The sequence below is a fragment of the Salminus brasiliensis genome, chromosome 25 (genome assembly GCF_030463535.1).
Source record: "Salminus brasiliensis chromosome 25, fSalBra1.hap2, whole genome shotgun sequence".
Classification (NCBI taxonomy): domain Eukaryota; kingdom Metazoa; phylum Chordata; class Actinopteri; order Characiformes; family Bryconidae; genus Salminus; species Salminus brasiliensis.
The window spans coordinates 395,165-419,177 of NC_132902.1; the positions used below are offsets into that span (position 1 = coordinate 395,165).

The following is a 24,013-nucleotide window of genomic DNA, read 5'->3' on the forward strand; positions in this document are numbered from 1 at the left end:
CCTCTATATAAGTTTATTAATTAATAAGTCTTTAAGTATTCGTTCTTGCATCACGTATTTAACGACGCGTTGCGTTACCCAATCTGATCTTGGACCAGCGACTCTAGATCTAAAATAAACCAAATTTCCTTACCACAACAACATGGCAGTGGACTTCCTTCCTGTTGCAGTAACGATAAAAACAAAATAACTACGACGGATTAGACTAATGTGAAACAGTAGGGGGCCAAGGACAGAACCCTGGAGCACTCCCTGATTCCCAACAGGGTCAACAAAAGATTTCTACAGAGATAAACTGATAAACAGTTGCGATTATGTTTAAAATGTATAATATGAGCAGTAGGGGGCCAAGGGGCCCTGTGCAAGAGGGTCAACAGAAGACTCAAGGCGGAGCCTTCTGAGCGAAAGGTTCTATATAGCGCCTAGCACCAGAGAAGGTTCCCAAACCAGTGCATGGCAGTGGACTTCCCTCCCGTTGCAGTTCTTGACCGCGAGGAGTCTGAATGTCAGTCATCAACAGTAAAAACTACGACCGGACACTTTGACATATGGATAAAGTGTTTAGAGTAGGGGGCCAAGGACTGAACCCTGGGGCACACCCCATTGGAAAGACTGGATTGCTGTTCCTTGTTTAGATAGCGGTGTGGTTTTCAATCCGAGGGTGCAAGAGGAACGGTGTGGAGCTCAGTAAGGTACAGTCAATGGACACAAGTATTGGGACACCTGCTTATTTATTGTTGCTCAATACTGGGGGGCTTTATACCCCTCTAGCCCACGCCTGGCATTATTAGGCAGCATGGGCAGTACTTCAATGCATTCATTAGAAGGGGTGTCCACAAACATTGGGACATCCAGTGCTGTCCTTTTTCCCCTTGCGTAAACCACAGCTCTGCTGGGAGGCAGACTTCCTCAAACTGGTTTCCAAAACAACAGCCTGCTTCTCTCCTTTTAGTGACCACAGGGCAGAACCGCTCAGCAATGTGAAACTAGCCGACCCAAACAAAAAAGGGAACCCGATAAAGTTTCCCTTTGATAGTAAATCGCCCCAGAGCACTGGTGGTCAGACGGTCTGGGAGCAGAGGGATCTTCTCGATCGGCCGTTTCTCGCCCGATTCCACGTCCCGTTTGGAGGAATCCCTCTCAACCCAGCTGACTGCATGTCTGTCAGGATTCAGGAGGTGGTGGTTGTCGCGTGGCAGACGACGAGAGCAGCTTTGCCTCTGACAATGACCTGCCTCGTCAACGTTCTGAGATCTCCTCTCAAAACGACGGTCATCTTCGTCTTGCTCCTGATCGGAGGGATGAAGCTGATGGGGACGCTGCTGTCCTGCCCGTGTAAGCCGGGGGTAAACGAGGCGTTCGCGACTTTCGTGTTTGTGGTGCCGGCCGTGCTGGTCTTCACGGTCATGGTGGTTCTCACTCGGCCGTGCCAGCAGCGCTGCAGGAGGTGTTCGTGTGGAAGCCCTTTAGCAGAGGCCCTCGTCCCCTGCCTGATTCCACCCATCCTCTGGGTCATCCTGTTGCTCCTGGATGGGCAGTACGTGGCCTGCGGGTTGACCTACTGGAAAGGAAATTATGAGCTGGATGACGATAAGCCTCGCATGGTGTGGTGCGTACCCCAGAGATCTAGCGAGTCGCCGGAAAAGGCCATGTACCAGCGTTTCATTGGATGGTCTCAGGTAAGAGGTTGCTTCCTTCATTGTTTCGCCCTCTTCTAAGCTTTACACTACCAATCACAACCAACCTATCTAGAACCTCCAGAAGAACTAGTGATGGTCATCTCGTTCACACATAGTTTATCTAGAACTGACTAGAGGTGTTTATTGCTGCTGCTCACGTTTGCAGCCTATCTAGAACCTTCAGGACAACGACTAGTGGTGTCTATTCTACTCACACTACCCTTCACGTTAACAGCCTATCTAGAACCTCCAGAAGGACTAGTGATGTTTTTGCTTGGTTGGTTCCTGAATGTGTTGGTGGTTAATCTGAAGGTCTTCAGTTCTACCAGTGAAGTCCCGACCAATGGGAGAGCTGGTTTAGCCGAATCTGCCCAGATACCACTGAGAGAACCGTCCTGATTGGACAGTTTTCTGTTTAGTTTCCAGCACAACAGAATAGTGGACCAAGACTAGGTCTGAACAACCCCAGCTTCAGTCTCCTGAAGAACCCTCAGCTCCCTCAGACCCCCTCTGAACATCTAGAAGACCCTGAGGGTTCCCCACTGTCTGGATCTGATCACTGTGGGTTTAAGGTCAAGGGGGGGGGGGGGGGTGTTTGAGAGACCCCTACTTTAGAAGCTCAGCATGTTAATGTGTCCTGACCTCTAACGCCGGGGTGTACCTGAAGGTTTCAGGGCTGATTCTGCTGTTAGTCCTCTGCACCGTGACCGTGCTGGTTGTGAGTCGCCGGGACTGTCGCCAGGCTTCGGAGAGGAACGAGGAGGTACAGCATTTCCACCCACAACTGCCATAACATTAAAACCACTAGCAGGTGAACACTGATGATCACCTGTCAGAGAGCCTAGGTGTCCTCCAGCTCCTGTAGGACTGATGAGGTCTTGTTCATTGCAGGAGGCCCCGCTGCTTCATTCCTGAGGCTAATGTATGAAACAGTGGACATCCTTCAGGACATCCTTCCAGTGCCGGAGATTTACGGACGATCCCTTCAGATCAGCAGTCAGACGCTACCACAGCTGTTCGGATTGCCTGAGAGAACTTCTTTGTTTTCTAGAAAAGAATAAAACTCGACGTTCATTTTCCTGAAATCTTGAAACCTTTGTTAATGTGCTCCATCATAAAATTTGACGTTTGTTTATTAAAAAAAAAAAACTATCTAGGAACTCATCAAAAGACACGGTCATAATGGGAAAAATAGAAGTAAATGTAGTACGCCTTAAAAGATGTAAAAACAAAAGAATTTATGGCAAAATGGGGATCATATAAATATTTTTTTTGTTGTAATACAAAATGTAATGTGTAATATTTAGAAAAATATCGAATAAATCCTAATAAATCCTTTCAAATGTGATTTTATACTCTTTTATACAGGTTGGGCCAATGTAACAGTGTCACGATCCGCTGGGTCAGACAATGAGGGTGAACACTCGCAGGGGACGGACCAAAGCGAGAGAGTTAATTAACTCAAAACAGACAGAAAACAAGAAAAAGCCGCAATGATTAACAGGATTAACGATAAACCAAAAGACAAACGTGACAACGAAAAAAACGGGCAAACAAAAGAGCACACCGGTGGCTGGTGAGGGACGAGGGCTAGGCTAGCGTGCCAGGCAGTGCCTGGGGAAATCGTGAAAACCAGAAGGCCGAGCTAGTCAGGCGCTTCAGAAACTGAGGGATCCGCTGAGGGATCCGCTGCCAAACCCAAACGACCTACACTACGACCTTAGGTCAGCAGGCAGTAACGGTTCGGCAGATACACTAGAGCCCCTAGGCTAAGGAGGTTAGCCTCTACTACCTGATGGTAGTATTCAGTCTGCACTGAGACACCAGATCCAACACTGAGTTGACCCGAGTTGACCTGAGCTAATTCTTAGCGCTGGCCGCTGGCGCTAGGCCTCCTTAAGTACACCAGCCACAGGTGGAACGCATCAACAGAACGTGAAGTAAAACACAGAAATACAACACAAAAGTGAAGCATGAACAACACATGAACATCAACGTAAAAGTCCTCTTCATAATAAAAGTCCCTGACATGCCCGTGACTAAACAACTCAAAGTCTCCGTGAACCCCTGCGAGCCGCGGCACGAGACCGCCCCCGGGGTAAATGTATCAATGTATGTTTCTCCTGCAATAAAAACACTGTATCAATGATGTAATACTTGAAATACCTGAAATATTGTATGTTAAATAAATGTTTCATAAATATGAGTAATATTAATGTGTTACATGTTCAAGAAGGCGGGACCCAGCTTTCCACTGTACTAAGTCATTTAACGTTACACACAGACTGTTTTTACACACATTGCATTTTCCATTACTCAGTGCGTGAGAAAACTTTATTCACTGTAGAGAAAAGTACCCAATCCAAACCCACCAGTGCAGCTACACGAGTCTTCGGAGTTCTTTAGGGACTACTTTTTGCTGCACTACACCCTGCAGCATGTATCCCTCCACCATTTTAATGACAGGTTTTCAGAGGGAGCTTTTAGATCAGGAGCAGAGGTCCAGTTAGAGAAGATTTCCTCATTTCCTCAAACTTGCATAATGATGCATAATTCAGTGCCATATCCTGTATTCTGAAGTAGCCTAGTAGTTCTATCAATGGTTTATGCACTCCACAACTGACTGTCTAATCAAATTACAGTGATACATAGCAAGTACACAACATTTTTGTTAAAATGAAGGACTGGATGCTTAAAAAAAATAAAAAATATCTTTGAAAAAGTGCCAAAATTTAGAAAAATAAAATAAAAATAAAAATTATAATTAAAAATAAATAAAAAGTGTAAAAGTGTAAATTCTATTTTAAATCTTAAAACTCTTAATTCTAATTAAAGTTCAAATTTTTTATACAAAAATCTCACATCTTAAAAGTTGAACAGCTTAATCCCTCTCCCCCACTTTCGCTTGTCCAGTGTGAGAACGAAAATTACTGCCAGTGGAAAAATGAAGTCGCTTTCCGTGGTACATTTACTGCAACAGATGTTTTCATTTAGGCTCTCCGGTGTTCATGCCTGGACAAATGGCCCAAAGTGATGCCTTCACAGAGCTTGTTGTCAAGAAACACTGTAATATTTCACAATGCTGTACACAACTACGCTGAATACGGTATTTTCTACATCTCTTTCGTGCCGTGAACAGTGCTGTATTTTGTTTATTGGGTTTATTGAGCTCTTTCACTTATCTAATCTTTATGCTGTTTAAGATACTTGCATGCAAATGAGCTGTCCTTGTTTGGAAGGTAAAACCAAGGGCTGTTCTCCTTCTCTTTATTTTATTGTTTCAAAATAATAATAATAATAATAATAATAATAATACTTTTTCTACTCTTATATGCTCAGTGATATGTACATATCTATATCATTTGATTATAAACATCAATAAATGTTGTGACCTACAGTCATTTATGTGGCATGTTTATTGATTCGTTTGATTTACATTAAAGGCATGAATCAGACACTCTTCTCCAAAATGACTTACAGAAGAAGACCTCAGCTAGTTTGTAGATGCTAGGATCCAAAAAAAAAGACAGTTTGGAGACCACCATACCCAAACATTCTCCTGAAGAGGAGGGTCTTCAGTCTGGGTTTGAAGATTCGGACACCCAGGGGAAGGTTGTTCCACCACTTCGATGCCAGGACTGAAAAAAAAGCCTGGGCGCTCATCTTCCGTGGATCTTAAAGGATGGCGGGTCGAGCCGAGCCGTACTTGAAGATCCACAGAAGAAACTGAAGGTCTGGGTTTTGGCCTCCTATCTACACAAAAACACCATTTTGAGATTTTGAGATTTCTTGAGATCTTTATGTTTGGTCCCTCTTTGTTCAATTAGTGAGATTTGCAAGTGATTTGATTACTGCATCACCTCCCTTGAACAAACTAGACCCCAGTTCCACCCCTAATCTTAATTCAAATCAAACCAAATCAGGCTAATATTCATGTTACAGGGGGCTCCGAGTGGCTCAGCAGTCTGATGCAGTGGAGCTGGGCCCCTACCAATTTCCTCAGAGTGTGTCGGCTGCCCGGTGAGGTCGCGTCAGTGGCATAAATACCAACATCATATCCAAAATGTGTTGTCCACAAAGGGACGTGAGGATGTATTGAAAATAGCTCAGCTGCTGCTGTTTATCACACCTCTGCTTTTAGAACTTCCTGTGTGGTTGAACGTGCTGTTTGTCCAGCAGCCTAAGATCATATGTTCAGCTGGCAGGATGATGATGTCTAAGACCTCAGCACTCAGTGCTAACTCCATATCTAGTAAAGTTTCACCAGGGTGACCATATATACTGGTTTTCAAAAAAAAAAAAAAGACACTGGGGACACGCTGGCGTACACAGTGGTTATGATTTTGTGGCTAGTGGGCTTCAAGTAGGTCACTAAGTTGTAGGGCCATGGCATTTGATGTAGATGCAGGTACTTGTAGATCAGTAGGGCAGGTTAGGAGGAGGGGCTTGAGCAGTTTGGCCAATGGTTGATGTAGATGAAGGTACATGTAGACCAACGGTGGTGGTGAGGAGGCGGGTGGTGGTGACAGACATGTTTAACGAATGAGGGGCGACTGTACGATCAAAAACCTGGGGAGTAGAGAGGGTAAAGGGCCTTGCTCAAGGGCTCAACAGTGCCAGCTTGCTGAGCCCAGTTATCGAACCCACCACCCTGTCATGAATATCCCAGTGCTCTAATCACCAAGCCACCACTGAAAACAGATATTTACTGGAGGTCGGCAGTGGAGATTCCCATGTGTGGGGATTTCATAAGGGTCAGCATAATCCACGTGCAATGACTAAACCTCGCCCTGATCCTAATCATTCACCCAGACCAGGAATTAAACCCCAGCCTCCCACATTGTGGGACAGCTCATTTGCAGGCAGTGGTGTTATCCACTGTGCCACACCAACCACCTAAGGGCCAGCACAATCCAAGTGCAATGACTAAACCTCGCCCTGGGCGAACCACCAACGTGATCATGGTTTTACCACTGACAGGAGAATCAAGATGCAGCCCATTTTTACCCACCAGTCCTTCTTTTGATGATGGCAGGGCCATTAGCAGCATGTAGACCAATCACAGTTCACGATGTGGACAAAATTGTAAAAACTGCTTATCTCACACCTTTAATACTGTTCATATAAATATTAATTTCATAGTAGAATGATTAAGATACTTCAATAAAGAGCTAAGATGCTCTTGTCTAGTGAGTTTAGTCGGACATATAGAGCTGAATTCTAGGTATTGGTAATCAATTGGTAATAATGGTCAGCACTGGCTGTTTAGTGGCGTCAGAAATGCTGTAGAGTGCCTTGGGGGTGTAGCATAAGCTGTGGGTTTTGTTTTGTGGGTCATTAAATCATGGGCTGGTTCTGGGCCAAATCCATGGGCACCATGTCACTCAGATTTGGGTCAGGATATCTTGCTAAGGTGCTTGGTGTGGCACAGTGGAAAACACCACTACCTGAAATGGGCTGCTCCACTACGTGGGAGACTGGGGTTCGGTTTCTGGTCTCGGTGATTATGCTGCACGTATTTTTTCAAATGAGTGGCCATGTATGCTCTTTTTGATAAGACATTTAGCTAAATGCCATTAGTGTGCAAGTGCTGACTGGGAGTGAAACTAGCGTGATCAGATGTCTGGTCAGGATTTTTAAACTGTTCAAAATTGCAAAGTTTCTCACTTCATTTCCCATCAAGACCATCTCAATTTGTCCACAAAGGGACGTGAGGATGTATTGAAAATAGCTCAGCTGCTGCTGTTTATCACACCTCTGCTTTTAGAACTTCCTGTTTGTCCAGCAGCCTAAGATCATATGTTCAGCTGGCAGGATGATGACGTCTAAGACCTCAGCGCTCAGTGCCAACTCCACAAGTTTTATCAGGGTGACCATATACTGGTTTTCAAAAAATGAGGACACTGGGGACACACTGGTGTCCATTGTGGTTAGGATTTTGTGGTTAGTGGGCCTAAGTTGTAGATGCAGGTACATGTAGACCAACAGTGGTGGTGAGAAGGCGGGACTTAAACAGACATGTTTAATGCTGTCGGAACCCTTAAACAGAATGATTATAATATTATATGATATTATATAATATAATATGATATTATTATAATTAACCACTGACGTGAAATCAATGAAAAAATCCAGACCGTGTTTCACATCTAAAAATGAGGACATGTCCAGGAGAAAAGAGGACATCAGACACCCTAGTTCTACACCCAGACAGTGCTCTCGCTCTTTTCTGAAGTATCTTAATCATTCTACTGTAGAATTAATATTTGTATGAACAGTATTAACGCCGTAAGAACTGTAGAAAACAAGTTTAACAAAATGCAACAATAGATAGATGTAGGTAGGTGTATTCTGTCTTTAAATAAAGAGGTTTTTAACTTTTGCTAAGTGGTCTGTGATTGGTCCTCCATGCTGTCAATGGCCCTCATAGCACCAAAGGAAGGACTGGTGGATAAAAATGGTCTATATCTTGATATTAATAGTGTACTTAGCATTAACAGCATTTGTGGCTCTGCAAAAGATGAACGTGATAAGATCTTTCTAGAAGGTATAGCAAGCTCTGAAGCTTCCTGTGGCTGAAGTGCAGAACTTCCGTTTGGTGGTTGGATATGTTGTTTTTCCTGCACGTCTCAGATCATATTTTAAGCTTATGTGAAAATGGCATCTGACCATCTGACTGTTTTTTTTTAAAGAGCTAATGCAGAAATATAAAATCCTTATTTGGTAAAGTTTGACTCCGTTTGACCAATCAGAAGCCTGGATCCTTATATGGATGCCTTTATAGAATTAATGGTCAACAAGACCAAACTCTCATCACTGACTTCAACTGCATGATTTTATATTGACATATTTTTATCATATTTCTGCTATGTTTTGTATTTGAACTTTGCCGAACGCTTCACTGAACAAGTTTAATATTATACACATTATAAACTTTGTGATATTCTGGTGTTAGTTTCCCCAAGTGACACTTCACAGAGCTTTCTACTGCTGGGCTTCCCTGAGGTGCGGTAACAAATATAGTTTAACAGTCTAACAGTGTAGAACTTCAAATCAATAATTGCAATTAGAAAAAAGCAAGACAGTTGGTTCAGTTGGTACAGTGCAGCCATGCCTCCTGGATCACATGATTTTCATTTGCATAGGATGAGGTATATAACAGACTTCCATGCACCATGCTGAAACTGTCTTTCACCAGTGCTGGAGGGTGAACAGTCATCCAAAAAACCTTGTACAATGTTTTTTTTTATTCAGACATTTTTAGAAAACAAACATTATTTGTCAGTTCCAGCTTTCTTCATCCTGATCATATTAGAAAAGGTTATAGAGTTAGAGTTTGTTTGCCCATGTGATCCACGGGTGAACGCCTATAAAACATCCTTCATGGCCGTCGGTATTGCTTCTTCAGTTCTGATCATAATAATTCTTCTCAATGGAAGGCCAGACACTCCTAAACAGAAAATCTCTTGCGCATTTCCACCGGTGATGTGGGTGGTTTTGATGCTTCTGGATGGCCAGTACTTCGCCTGTGGATTAACATACTGGGAAGGGAGTTATGCCGTGGATGACACCAATTCCTCTCTGGAATGGTGCGTCCCCACCAATGTCTCCGAACTTGAGAACAAGAGAAAAGAAAACAGTCTTTTCATTGGAGTCTCACAGGTAAGAGAAATCGCTCCATAAATCATAAATCGCTCTATAAATCAGACTGATTTGCATGATGCCTTATCAGATTCCATACCCTTTCCATACACACTATTCCAAAATAGCTGATTTGCATGGGGAAGGACCTTCTGAAAGACTGTGTAGGCCTAGTAACCATGGTAATTGCAGCGACCACTTTCAGAAAGTGAAACCATTTTTTGTCTTTAATTTTTCATTTTAAGGTGACGGGTTTCGCTCTGATGTTTGTGTTCAACATCGGACTGTTTATCTGGAACTGTTGGTTGACAGATATTCCTGAAATGGAGGACAATAGGTATACAGTTTTATAATCATAATCAAACATGCTGTGAATAGAGTTGGAGTAAATAAAGAGAACTTCCTTCTCTTACAGGCAACAACCAGCTGTGCAAAATGAAGTGGAGCTTCAGGTCAGTCCTCTTTTTTCGTCTTAATGAAATTATGGCCACTAAAGACCTTCCATACTTTATTTTACCTTCAGAATGTTTTAGTCTAACATTCACTTAATTTCTGAAAATTCTCCCCATTGCTCAGACTGTGAGAAGAGTTTATTCAGAGTTGGGGGTTCGGTGTGAAACTGAGCTTCACTGTAGAGAAACTGACCCACTCTGAATTCTTTCCAGTCGTGGTGAATGGACCCAGGCATCGGTCGCCATGACTACAACACAGATCTAGCTCATATTATATTTCCTATCCAAACCCACCAGTGAAGCTATATGAGTCTTATATGGAATGATGATGATGATGGTAAAATAGTATCTAAACCAATGACTAAGGTGAAGCTCCAGTGTCAGCTAGCGACTCTTACCTTACCACTGATGCCTCCTTTGCTCACTGGCCAGCAGTTTCCCTAAAGGCCAGAAACTTGAGACTTCAGTCTTGCTTCATTAAATACTGTCACACTCTGATTTACAGTCACCCTGTGGATCTGTTCCCCTTATAGGTCCAACCTGTCCAGTAGCTGAAGAGGATCCAGCCTGTTCAGTCGAGGAGTCCTTTGGGCCTGCTTAGTGCCCTGGGCCTGTTCTGCTTCCTGTTTCCTGTCCTGCTGTCTGCTCTGCGTCGCCTCCTGGAGAGCCGTCATTGCATAACTGATTAACTGATAAGTGCTTTAAATCAACACCCTGCAGCCATCCACCCTCCACCATTTTAATGATCTGATTTTAAAAGCAGGTTCTAGAGCCAAACTCTTCTCAGAACTCTGGTAGAACCGTGTCTCAGGCATCAGGCAGCGTCTTCATCACCATTAGGTGAAGAACTTTCTGTGAGGAGCTTTTATTAGTAGAGCTTCAGACGTCTGCTTCCCTTCACCTCCACTGTAGAACTCCAGCTCTGACTGGGGGAGCTTATCTAGAACCTCCACTGTAGAACAGCTCTGACTGGTGGAGCTTATCTAGAACCGAGGGTTTACACCAAACCCCACTCTGAGTGACTGTTCACATCTTAAGTGTTTAATGATGCAGAGAATTTTGAACAGTGTATTTGTTCTTTAAGCAAGCTTATCTAGAACCTGACTAATGTCATTTTTATGCCTTTAATGTTTAACTACTGTAGTAGTAGTTTTGCATTATTTCTTTATGCAATTCTAAATCACAATTATTATCTGAAAATGTTGCTAAAACTTGCTAAAATGCTAAAAATGTATCATAATTTTTAATAAACATAATTAAATGAATACATATAGATCTTGTCTGACTAAATCATTGACTTTCTGAATATCTGGAAAAACTAATTTAATAAAACTACATATTTATACAGCCTGTTAAAACACACAGCTGCACCCGTTAGAACTAACGTTACTCACTACCGCCCTCTAAAGGAGTTACTGCACCTGTTAAAACTAACGTTACTCACTACCGCCCTCTAAAGGAGTTACTGCACCTGTTAGAGCTAAAGTTACTCACTACCGCCCTCTAAAGGAGTTACTGCACCTGTTAGAGCTAACGTTACTCACTACCGCCCTCTAAAGAAGTTACTGCACCTGTTAGAGCTAACGTTACTCACTACCGCCCTCTAAAGGAGTTACTGCACCTGTTAGAGCTAACGTTACTCACTACCGCCCTCTAAAGAAGTTACTGCACCTGTTAGAGCTAACGTTACTCACTACCGCCCTCTAAAGGAGTTACTGCACCTGTTAGAACTAACGTTACTAACTACCGCCCTCTAAAGGAGTTACTGCACCTGTTAGAACTAACGTTACTCACTACCGCCCTCTAAAGGAGTTACTGCACCTGTTAGAGCTAACGTTACTCACTACCGCCCTCTAAAGGAGTCACTGCACCTGTTAGAGCTAACGTTACTCACTACCGCCCTCTAAAGGAGTCACTGCACCTGTTAGAGCTAACGTTACTCACTACCGCCCTCTAAAGGAGTTACTGCACCTGTTAGAGCTAACGTTACTCACTACCGCCCTCTAAAGGAGTTACTGCACCTGTTAAAACTAACGTTACTCACTACCGCCCTCTAAAGGAGTTACTGCACCTGTTAGAGCTAATGTTACTCACTACCGCCCTCTAAAGGAGTTACTGCACCTGTTAAAACTAACGTTACTCACTACCGCCCTCTAAAGGAGTTACTGCACCTGTTAGAGCTAATGTTACTCACTACCGCCCTCTAAAGGAGTTACTGCACCTGTTAGAACTAACGTTACTCACTACCGCCCTCTAAAGGAGTTACTGCACCTGTTAGAACTAACGTTACTCACTACCGCCCTCTAAAGGAGTTACTGCACCTGATAGAGCTAACGTTACTCACTACCGCCCTCTAAAGGAGTTACTGCACCTGTTAGAGCTAACGTTACTCACTACCGCCCTCTAAAGGAGATACTGCACCTGTTAAAACTAACGTTACTCACTACCGCCCTCTAAAGGAGTTACTGCACCTGTTAAAACTAACGTTACTCACTACTGCCCTCTAAAGGAGTTACTGCACCTGTTAGAGCTAATGTTACTCACTACCGCCCTCTAAAGGAGTTACTGCACCTGTTAGAGCTAACATTACTCACTACCGCCCTCTAAAGGAGTCACTGCACCTGTTAGAGCTAACGTTACTCATTACCGCCCTCTAAAGGAGTTACTGCACCCGTTAGAGCTAACGTTACTCACTACCGCCCTCTAAAGGAGTTACTGCACCTGTTAGAGCTAACGTTACTCACTACCGCCCTCTAAAGGAGTTACTGCACCTGTTAGAGCTATTCAGTTTGTGGAACAGTGTTCTCTGAAGATAGGGCATTTATTCCAACAGCACAAGTAAGAACAAGCCAAGAACCTACAGTATTTAAAAACAGTCAACAGGACCAAGACTGAGACTAGACCAAGACTAGATCAAGACGAGCAGTGGGCAAGACTGAGACTTGGAGTAGACCAAGACCATGACTGGTCAAGAGTGAGAGAAGAACAAGACCAGTAGAGGGCAAGACCAAGACTAGATCAAGATGAACAGTGGGCAAGACCAAGATCATGAGTAGATAAGACTGAGACAAGACCAAGACTAGATCAAGATGAACAGTGGGCAAGACTGAGACAAGACCAAGACTAGACCAAGATGAACAATGGGCAAGGCTGAGACAAGATCAAGACCTTGAGTAGATAAGACTGAGAGAAGAACAAGACCAGTAGAGGGCAAGGCCAAGACTAGACCAAGATGAGCAGTGATCAAGACTAGGCAAGACCAAGATCATGAGCAGATGAGACTGAGACGAGACAAGACCAAGACCAAGGCCAGGCATGAGTGAGAGAAGACTAAAGACTGAGATAAGACCAAGACTGGGCAAGACTGGGAGAAGAATAAGACCACAAGTGGTGAGACTCAGACTGAGATAAGACCAAGACCAGGACTGGGCAAGACTGGGAGAAGAACAAGATCATGAGTAGATGAGACTGAGATAGGCCAAGACTGGACAAGACTGGGAGAAGAAGACCAGGACTGGGGTTGGGGTTAAGGCTAGGGAAGCTCCAGTGGTGTTGCTTTAGAGGTGGATCTTCACATATTAAATCAGCTTGTGCTAGTCTTCACTGTTCTAGGACTGGTGGCATTGTATGGTGGGAGGAGTTTAGTGGGTGGAGCTTACCACAACTAAAATGGGGATAAAAAATAAATTCATTCATTTTATTTAATTATATCAAATAGTCCCACATTTCCACTCAATCAGATTAGTATCAGACTAACAGGACAAACCTCCATCAGTGTCCGAGTTTACAGTCCTGCTGACAGTGCCCCCTGCTGGCCAGGGATGTACAGAAAGTGTAGAATCTGCTCGTTCCACAGTTTCTCCACTTGTTTCAATGAACTTTGAGTCCAGATTAGTTAAACAGGTCTCAGGTCGTAAACACCGCGGGGGACCTGGGAGAGTTCATATTCCCAAGAATCCAACATCAGCAAACATCACGAGATTCCCCTGCAACCTGTGACTCCGCGGCGTTTCCTCTGAGGTGTTTCCTTCCATTAAATTAATCCTGTAGGAGAAACACAGACGGAGATCTGACCCTAATACAGCCTACACCACTCCTCCACCCTAACAGAGTACAGCACCACAGCCCACTCTAACCCAGCTAAACAGAACCCAGACATCCACACTGACACTCAGAACAGTGGAGTCAAATTCATACTGGATATTAATGTTATAAGAGCTTCATACTGGATATTAATGATATTAGAGCTTCATACTGGATATTAATGCTATTAGAGCTTCATACTGGATATTAATTATATTAGAACTTCATACTGGATATTAATGTTATTAGAGCTTCATAGTGAATATTAATTATATTAGAACTTCATACTGGATATTAATGTTATTAGAACTTCATACTGGATATTAATGCTATTAGAGCTTCATACTGGATATTAATGCTATTAGAGCTTCATACTGGATATTAATTATATTAGAACTTCATACTGGATATTAATGTTATTAGAACTTCATACTGGATATTAATGCTATTAGAGCTTCATACTGGATATTAATGCTATTAGAACTTCATACTGGATATTAATGCTATTAGAGCTTCATACTGGATATTAATTATATTAGAACTTCATACTGGATATTAATGTTATTAGAACTTCATACTGGATATTAATGTTATTAGAGCTTCATACTGGATATTAATTATATTAGAACTTCATACTGGATATTAATGTTATTAGAACTTCATACTGGATATTAATGCTATTAGAGCTTCATACTGGATATTAATGCTATTAGAGCTTCATACTGGATATTAATTATATTAGAACTTCATACTGGATATTAATGTTATTAGAACTTCATACTGGATATTAATGCTATTAGAGCTTCATACTGGATATTAATGTTATTAGAACTTCATACTGGATATTAATGCTATTAGAGCTTCATACTGGATATTAATGATATTAGAACTTCATACTGGATATTAATGATATTAGAGCTTCATACTGGATATTAATGCTATTAGAGCTTCATACTGGATATTAATGATATTAGAGCTTCATACTGGATATTAATGCTATTAGAGCTTCATACTGGATATTAATGATATTAGAACTTCATACTGGATATTAATGCTATTAGAGCTTCATACTGGATATTAATGTTATCAGAGCTTCATACTGGATATTAATGATATTAGAGCTTCATACTGGATATTAATGTTATTAGAGCTTCATACTGGATATTAATGCTATCAGAGCTTCATACTGGATATTAATGATATTAGAACTTCATACTGGATGTTAATGCTATCAGAGCTTCATACTGGATATTAATGATATTAGAACTTCATACTGGATGTTAATGTTATCAGAGCTTGGTTGTGTGAGGTTGTAGAGCAGTGGAATGTTGCTAACACTGAATCCAATTTTTGAAAACCAAGCCACAACTGTTCTCTCTGATGTTTGTATCCAAGGGGGTCCTGGGGGACGCCTTTCGTCAGTGCGCTTTCTTCAGTCCTGGGAGAAATGCTGTTTGTGTGATTTCAAAAAAAATAAAAGCTTCTGTTTGTGAAACATAAACACTGTTGTTTCTCCTCATCGGCAGCCAGGGATGAGCAGATCCTTCAAGCTGCGGTTTTATTATTCTACATTAAAGGATAGATGTTTACACCACCCTCCAAGAATAGAACAGCGTCCACTCACTGGCCACTTTATCAGAAACACCTACTCTTGTGCTTCATCACTGGCCAGTTTATCAGAAACACCAACAGTGAAGTGGCCTAAGCGTGTGACCTGCAGTGTGGTGTAGACCAGCTGGTTGCCGATTGGGCTTTGACAGCACTAATCGGTGGTTCTGGCTCCGCGGTCAGTCATTCCTGGGTTCCTGAGCTGCAGTTTAGCTGGAGAACTTCAAAGGAGTCTCCTGGCCTGCAGTGCAGTAATCCCTGAGCAGGTGTGGAGGGTACAGGTTGTGTGGCTTCAAGCAGCTTTTAATTAGAGCTCCAGCACACCTGATCAGCTCAGCCCTGCACCCGTACAGCACCGCTGGACCCACCTGCATCACACACAACTACACAACTACACACTTAACTACAGGTACACAAACACCTGATCACACTGTCCATCTAAGTCTCCCTCAGTCTCCCTCAGTCTCCCTCAATCTCTTTGGTCAGTGAAGAAACTAAAACAATTCCCAGATGGTTACAAGGGTGTTGCTAGGCGGTTGCTATGGTATTCCATGTGGTGCATCAACTGGTTTCTTGGATATGGTTGTTGTGGCGTTTCTAAGTAGTTGCAGTGGTACACCAGGTGGTTGCCTTGGCATTGCCTGGGTTTCTTGGTTGCTATTGTATCCCTAGTAGTCCCTAGTCGCTGGACGGTTCCTAAGGTTTTCCTAAGGTGCTAGGTGGCAGCTACGGTGTCCCAAGAGGTTGCTAAGGTAGCCACTTCTGCAATCCACTCTTCCCGATCCGTCCCAACATTCCGGACAACATTCCCTGCTTTGGAATTCCCTTCACTTCAGGGAGTCAACGCTGGTGGTTCAGGTTCGCTTTGATGAACCCGATGGTCTCAGACTGACCACCAGCAGGAATTCCTGGCCTGTCGGCCCACAGCTGGAGTTTTCTCACGTTGGACAGAATGGAGGACATCTGGAAGGAGGCGTCCCTCGGATCTCTGTGATGGTTTGTGTGTGAGATCAAAGCCTGTGGAGTGTGTGTGTTTTCTCTCCTGTCCAGACGCTCCAGGCCAGGGCACACACACACACACACACAGGCCAACATCCCGATGACTCAGCGGGTTTCCCTCGTTTAACAGCAGGAACCAAATCCCCCCTTTTAAAAGTCAATCACAGATTTCTCAGCATATGTGTCCAAAAGTTTTTGGACACCTGATCTAATGAATGCATTCAGCTACTCTAAGCTGATGCACACACACAGCTTGTCTAGTCCCTGTAGAGAAGAAGTACTGCCAATAGAATAGGACTCTCTGGAGCAGATCAACATCATGACCCTATTGGCTCCATGCTGCCTAATAATGCCAGGCGTGGGCTAGAGGGGTATAAAGCCCCCCAGCATTGAGGAGCTGTGGAGCAGTGGAGGAACTGTGTTCTCTGGAATGATGGTGGTGGAGCTCCATCCAGTACTTTTGGATGGATGATCATCCAACATCCTGACCTCACTAACGTTCCAATAAAAGCAGGAGAAACAATGAATAAGCAGGTGTCCCAATACTTTTGTCCATATAGTGCATACTCTATACAATACTTTTGCTTAGACTGTCTCTGTAGTTATTTTGATGTGTGTGTGTGTGTGTGTGTGTGTGTGTGTGTGTGTGTGCATGAGCTTGTTCCGCCGGCACTGAAGAACGTAAGAAACAAGGCCGGTGCCGGTGGCGTGTCAACAGAACACGGCAAGAACAAAATGCAGTCAGTGACAGCTTCTCAACAGAGTACAGTGACAAGTCTGTGTGTGTGTGTGTGTGTGTGTGTGTGTGTGTGTGTGTGTGTGTGTGTGTGTGGTGAAATGTACCGTTCAGATCAAACACGTAAATCAATCATCAAAACTACGCAAATAAAAACGTCCTAAAAATATCAGCGCTAATTCAGCACTTCAATACGGACATTATTTATTTATTTGTCTGTCTGTTTGTTTGTTTATTTATTTATTTATTTACCTTAGGATGACAGCTACGTCTCAGTCCTGAAATGTTGCCATGAAAAGTTGTGACCTTTCGTCTGAAAAGGCGCTGACCTTTCGGAGACGGCCGGTGATGAAGGCCCTTCACGGGATTTCCAGTTATTATTCAGTGCCATCCCCTAACTCACCATAAGGGGGCGATAAGATGAGCGATAAATGCCATAGAGAACGTAGAGAACGGATCAGTTCATCAGTTGGGACGTGAACAGACTCACCGTTAAGGGGGGTGTTTGGAGGTGTGAAGTGCTTGGTTCTAGATAAGCTCCACCAGTCAGAGCTGTGGTTCTACAGTGGAGGTTCTAGATAAGCTCCCCCAGTCAGAGCTGTGGTTCTACAGTGGAGGTGAAGGGAAGCAGACGTCTGAAGCTCTAATAAAAGCTCCTCACAGAAAGTTCTTCACCTAATGGTGATGAAGACGCTGCCTGATGCCTGAGACACGGTTCTACCAGAGTTCTGAGAAGAGCTCGGCTCTAGAACCTGCTTTTAGAACCAGATCATTAAAATGGTGGAGGGATACATGCTGCAGGGTGTAGTGCGGCTACAGAAAGTAGTCCCTAAAGAGAACTGCATTAGTTAAGATTGGTTGAGGTTTGGATGGGAAATAAAATAGTGGCGATATCTGTGTTGTAGTCATGGTGACCGACGCCTGGTTATAAAGCTGTTCTCTAAATGAAATGGAAAATAAATGTAGAATGAAATGGGACATCTGAGACTTCCGAACGGAGCGTTTTGAGTGACATCACCTCCATGCGGTCGACTTTACGTCTGGCGGATTGGAGCCGTGCTGAGCTCGGCGCAGTCAGAGCCGCGGCTAATTGGCTAATTGGCCTTGTTCTCCATCGATTATTGAAGCTTTGTGCTGAAGAAGCTGGGGCATCACATCTCCTCCGCAGCTCACACGCCGAGCGTCAGACGAGCGCTGTCTCGCCTCGAACAGTCAGCTCGGAGGTGGGAAGGTGTGAAACACAAGCTGTGGGGAATGAAATTTACAATTTTAGGGCTTGAAGTAACACAAACAGGAGCGTAAGAGCGGTGGAGTGAACAGAAGAGCATAGAAACTGTACTATAGTGAAAGTATGGTACTGTATCACAATCTAACTCAATTAAAGAGCTGAAACTGTACTATAGTGAAAGTATGGTACTGTATCACAATCTAACTCAATTAAAGAGATGAAACTGTACTATAGTGAAAGTATGGTACTGTATCTCAATCTAACTCAATTAAAGAGCTGAAACTGTACTATAGTGAAAGTATGGTACTGTATCACAATCTAACTCAATTAAAGAGCTGAAACTGTACTATAGTGAAAGTATGGTACTGTATCTCAATCTAACTCAATTAAAGAGCTGAAACTGTACTATAGTGAAAGTATGGTACTGTATCTCAATCTAACTCAATTAAAGAGCTGAAACTGTACTATAGTGAAAGTATGGTACTGTATCTCAATCTAACTCAATTAAAGAGCTGAAACTGTACTATAGTGAAAGTATGGGTACTCTTTCCACATTTCAAGCCCACACAGAACTTCTGTCTGACTCTTTATTGAGCTGGACGAAGGTTAGCGATGCGCCTCCATCCACAGGAGGGTCTGGAAAGCTGGATCTGCTCGGCTATATGCACCTCTGACCTCCCTAGCCAACCCAAAACCTGCTTATCCTCTATTCCAGCAGGGCTTCTGCTCTGAAATTTACTCAGGCGTCTTCTGGCTCAAGTTCCAGCTTAGCGGAAAAGCCGCTCCGCTAACCCCTCGCCAGTACCAAAGCGCTAGGAGAACTGTGGCCAGGCCAAAGGCTTCGACTTACAACCCCCAGTTCCTCACACACTGCCAGGGTTTGTGAGGGCGGACTTGTGGAATATTTTTAGAATTTTGTTTTGACCAGAGCGCCAACTGTTAGTTTCCTGACTCCATTAAAATGGTGGAGGGATACATGCTGCAGGGTGTAGTGCGGCTACAGAAAGTAGTCCCTAAAGAGAACTGCATTAGTTGAGATTCTCCACTATTTGACCATCATCATCATCATCATTATCATCCATATTAAACTCAGAAGACTCGTGTAGCTGCACTGGTGGGTTTGGATAGGAGATAAATTATGGGCTGTATCTGTGTTGTAGTCATGGCGACCAACACCTGGTTTAATTCAACACCACTGTACAGAGATCAGAGTGGGTCAGTTTCTCTACAGTGAAGCTCAGATTCACACCGAACCCCTGACTCTGAATAAACTCTTCTCACAGGCTGAGTAATGGGGAATGGGTCAGTTTCTATACAGTGAGGGCTCGAGGGGTATATAAAGCCCCTAGTATTGGGCTGAGTGATGATGGAGCTCTATCCAATACTTTTGGGATCAGATGGCGTAGCAAAACTCATCATCCATTATCAGCTTGATTTAGGAAGAAACGCTGGAGAAGGTATGGCAGCAAGTTTAGGTGGAAAACTACAACTCAGTCAAGTGGAGTTCTACTAAACCCAAGCACAGTGTGAGGAGATTCACTGTCCAGACCAGAGGCCTCCCCTTGGACATGCAGCCGGACGTGGGAGCCAGTTAACCCAGGCTGCAAATCAATACACAGGGCATTAGGGCAGGATCTGCAGGCTAACTCCTCCATATGACCCCTCCGAACGCCCAGGTGGTGCTGGATCACTACAGGCCGAGACCTAGGAGCTGCTGTAAGCTCTGCCTGGCAAAACAGCCTCACAGACAGAGAGCGAGAGAGAGAGAGAGAGAGAGAGAGAGAGAGAGAGACAGAGAGAGAGAGAGAGAGAGAGAGAGAGAGAGAGAGAGAGAGAGAGAGACAGAGAGAGAGAGAGAGAGAGAGAGAAAGAGAGAGAGAGAGAGAGAGAGAACAAAACTTTATATAACATTAGAATAAAACCACATAAACATAAAGTCAGTGGTCAGTGAGAGCGTCTACCTGTAATTAACTCTATATAACATTAGAACAAACCCAAATAAACATAAAGTCAGTGGTCAGTGAGAGTGTCTACCTGTAATTAACTCTATATAACATTAGAATAAAACCACATAAACATAAAGTCAAGGGTCAGTGAGAGTATCTACCTGTAATTAACTCTATATAACATTAGAATAAACCCAAATAAACATAAAGTCAGCGGTCAGTGAGAGCGTCTACCTGTAATTAACTCTATATAACATTAGAATAAACCCAAATAAACATAAAGTCAGCAGTCAGTGAGAGCGTCTACCTGTAATTAACTCTATATAACATTAGAATAAACCCAAATAAACATAAAGTCAGTGGTCAGTGAGAGCATCTACCTGTAATTAACTCTATATAACATTAGAATAAACCCAAATAAACATAAAGTCAGCGGTCAGTGAGAGCGTCTACCTGTAATTAACTCTATATAACATTAGAATAAACCCAAATAAACATAAAGTCAGCGGTCAGTGAGAGTGTCTACCTGTAATTAACTCTATATAACATTAGAATAAACCTAAATAATCATAAAGTCAGTGGTCAGTGAGAGTGTCTACCTGTAATTAACTCTATATAACATTAGAATAAACCTAAATAATCATAAAGTCAGTGGTCAGTGAGAGCGTCTACCTGTAATTAACTCTATATAACATTAGAATAAACCCAAATAAGCATAAAGTCAGTGGTCAGTGAGAGTGTCTACCTGTAATTAACTCTATATAACATTAGAATAAACCCAAATAATCATAAAGTCAGCGGTCAGTGAGAGTGTCTACCTGTAATTAACTCTATATAACATTAGAATAAACCCAAATAAACATAAAGTCAGAGGTCAGTGAGAGTGTCTACCTGTAATTAACTCTATATAACATTAGAATAAACCCAAATAATCATAAAGTCAGTGGTCAGTGAGAGTGTCTACCTGTAATTAACTCTATATAACATTAGAATAAACCCAAATAATCATAAAGTCAGTGGTCAGTGAGAGTGTCTACCTGTAATTAACTCTATATAACATTAGAATAAACCCAAATAATCATAAAGTCAGAGGTCAGTGAGAGTGTCTACCTGTAATTAACTCTATATAACATTAGAATAAACCCAAATAATCATAAAGTCAGTGGTCAGTGAGAGTGTCTACCTGTAATTAACTCTATATAACATTAGAATAAACCCAAATAAGCATAAAGTCAGTGGTCAGTGAGAGTGTCTACCTGTAATTAACTCTATATAACATTAGAATAAACCCAAATAAGCATAAAGTCAGTGGTCAGTGAGAGTGTCTACCTGTAATTAACTCTATATAACATTAGAATAAACCCAAATAATCATAAAGTCAGTGGTCAGTGAGAGTGTCTACCTGTAATTAACTCTATATAACATTAGAATAAACCCAAATAATCATAAAGTCAGCGGTCAGTGAGAGTTTTAGTCACAGTTCTATCATTTTTATATATAATCTATAAGCTAAGTTTTTAAACAAGATAAACACACTGCTCTAATCTCCACCTCAGGGCTTCAGCTCTATCTGTGCACGAGGCCTTTTAACTCTGTCAGTAGTTCAGTAGAGTTTATTGGGGGGGGGGGGGGGGGGGCAGAAGGGGGAGGGGGAGGGAGGTTGGTGGGGGGGGGGGGGGGGGTGAAGACTCTGCGCTCTGGCTGAAGTCTCGTGCTCTCCTGCTCTCTACTGTGAGGGCAGTCCGGACTCAGCTCGTGCTTTGCTCTCAGATGGGAGCAGATGACAGTGCTCGAAGCGCGAGACTCTCTCTCCGGTCAGCATGCTTCTGAGGGGATTTCTGCGCGCGCTCTCGCTCTGCGTCTGCCTGCTGCCCGCGGAGCTGCTCGCGAGCCCGGGTGAGTTTCTGCTGCTCACTTTCGTCCATAACAAGCAGGAAAGTCCTTCTCAGGGTCTCGCGCGCGGGAGATCTGACTCTGACTTCAAACAGCAGTTTGGCTGTGCAGCACGCGCGTGCAACAGGTTAAACTGGTTGCTGTGGGAGTTAAACTGGTTGCTGTGGGAGTTAAACTGGTTGCTATGGGAGTTAAACTGGTGGTGTGTGTATCTGCTGGTCTGACTGGTTCTGGGCTTTGGGTTAAACGTGTTTGTAATCAGTGTTGTGGGTTTACCCACCCGTTTTCCGGCAAACCACGCCCCCTGTGCTACAATTGGCAGGTAGTAGCCCTGTCTTTTGTGACTGACAGGTGACGTCTTTTCTCCTGCGTGAAGATTCGCTATTGGTTCTCCACTGTGTGTGCATTCTGTCTTCTGATTGGCCAATAGTGTCCTGCCTTCTGTCTTCTGATTGGCCAATAGCATCTTGCTTTCTGTCTTCTGATTGGCCAATAGTGTCCTGCCTTCTGTCTTCTGATTGACCAATAGTGTCCTGCCTTCTGTCTTCTGATTGGCCAATAGTGTCCTGCCTTCTGTCTTCTGATTGACCAATAGTGTCCTGCTTTCTGTCTTCTGATTGGCCAATAGTGTCCTGCTTTCTGTCTTCTGATTGGCCAATAGTGTTCTGCTTTCTGTCTTCTGATTGGCTAATAATATCCTGCCTTCTATCTTCTGATTGGCCAATAGCGTCTTGCTTTCTGTCTTCTGATTGGCCAATAGTGTTCTGCTTTCTGTCTTCTGATTGGCCAATAGTGTTCTGCTTTCTGTCTTCTGATTGGCCAATAGTGTCCTGCTTTCTGTCTTCTGATTGACCAATAGTGTCCTGCCTTCTGTCTTCTGATTGACCAATAGTGTCCTGCCTTCTGTCTTCTGATTGGCCAATAGTGTCCTGCCTTCTGTCTTCTAATTGGCCAATAGTGTCCTGCTTTCTGTCTTCTGATTGACCAATAGTGTCCTGCTTTCTGTCTTCTGATTGGTCAATAGCGTCTTGCTTTCTGTATTCTGATTGACCAATAGTGTCCTGCCTTCTGTCTTCTGATTGGCCAATAGTGTCCTGCCTTCTGTCTTCTAATTGGCCAATAGTGTCCTGCTTTCTGTCTTCTGATTGACCAATAGTGTCCTGCTTTCTGTCTTCTGATTGGTCAATAGCGTCTTGCTTTCTGTCTTCTGATTGACCAATAGTGTCCTGCCTTCTGTCTTCTGATTGGCCAATAGTGTCCTGCCTTCTGTCTTCTGATTGACCAATAGTGTCCTGCCTTCTTTCTTCTGATTGGCTAATAATATCCTGCCTTCTATCTTCTGATTGGCCAATAGCGTCTTGCTTTCTGTCTTCTGATTGACCAATAGTGTCCTGTCTTCTGTCTTCTGATTGGATAATAATATCCTGCCGTCTGTGCTCTGATTGGTTAGACGTGTCCCGCCTTCTTTGCCATGATACTTTTAGCCCTCCTCCTCGGTTGGGATTGGCCAGTGGTTCATGCTCACACCTTTGAGACTGACTAGACTAGCCAGTCAAGACCCAGTGGGCGGAGCTTGTCTGAATGCAGGTGGGAAATAGAACCCATGACCAGCTGAGTTATGTAGCTGGGACATTGTTCTCGCTGCAGCTGTGTGTGTGTGTGTGTGTGTGTGTGATTGCATGAAACCCAAGTGAAGCTTCATCTGCACCAGCTGGTGTGTGTGTGTGTGTGTGTGTGTGTGTGTGTGT

At 43.3% G+C, this 24,013-nt stretch overlaps 1 protein-coding gene and 2 long non-coding RNA genes across 3 annotated transcripts in view; all 3 read left to right on the forward strand.

Annotated features, from left to right (window-relative positions):
• The first annotated feature begins 1,607 nt into the window (after positions 1–1,607).
• LOC140548240 (uncharacterized) lies at positions 1,608–2,925 on the forward strand. The gene is made up of 3 exons (XR_011978545.1): positions 1,608–1,679; positions 2,347–2,442; positions 2,571–2,925. It is a non-coding gene; the product is annotated as an uncharacterized lncRNA (long non-coding RNA).
• A 5,955-nt stretch (positions 2,926–8,880) lies between these two features.
• Positions 8,881–10,990, forward strand: LOC140548147 (uncharacterized). Its single transcript, XR_011978539.1, has 4 exons — positions 8,881–9,341; positions 9,566–9,657; positions 9,736–9,772; positions 10,306–10,990. It is a non-coding gene; the product is annotated as an uncharacterized lncRNA (long non-coding RNA).
• Positions 10,991–22,192: 11,202 nt separating this feature from the next.
• LOC140547724 (von Willebrand factor D and EGF domain-containing protein) overlaps positions 22,193–24,013 on the forward strand; it is a 56,006-nt gene continuing 54,185 nt past the window's right edge. The window contains exon 1 of the mRNA XM_072670859.1: positions 22,193–22,268. Within this exon, the coding sequence (XP_072526960.1) occupies positions 22,193–22,268 (76 nt within the window). The remainder of the gene's footprint in view (positions 22,269–24,013) is intronic.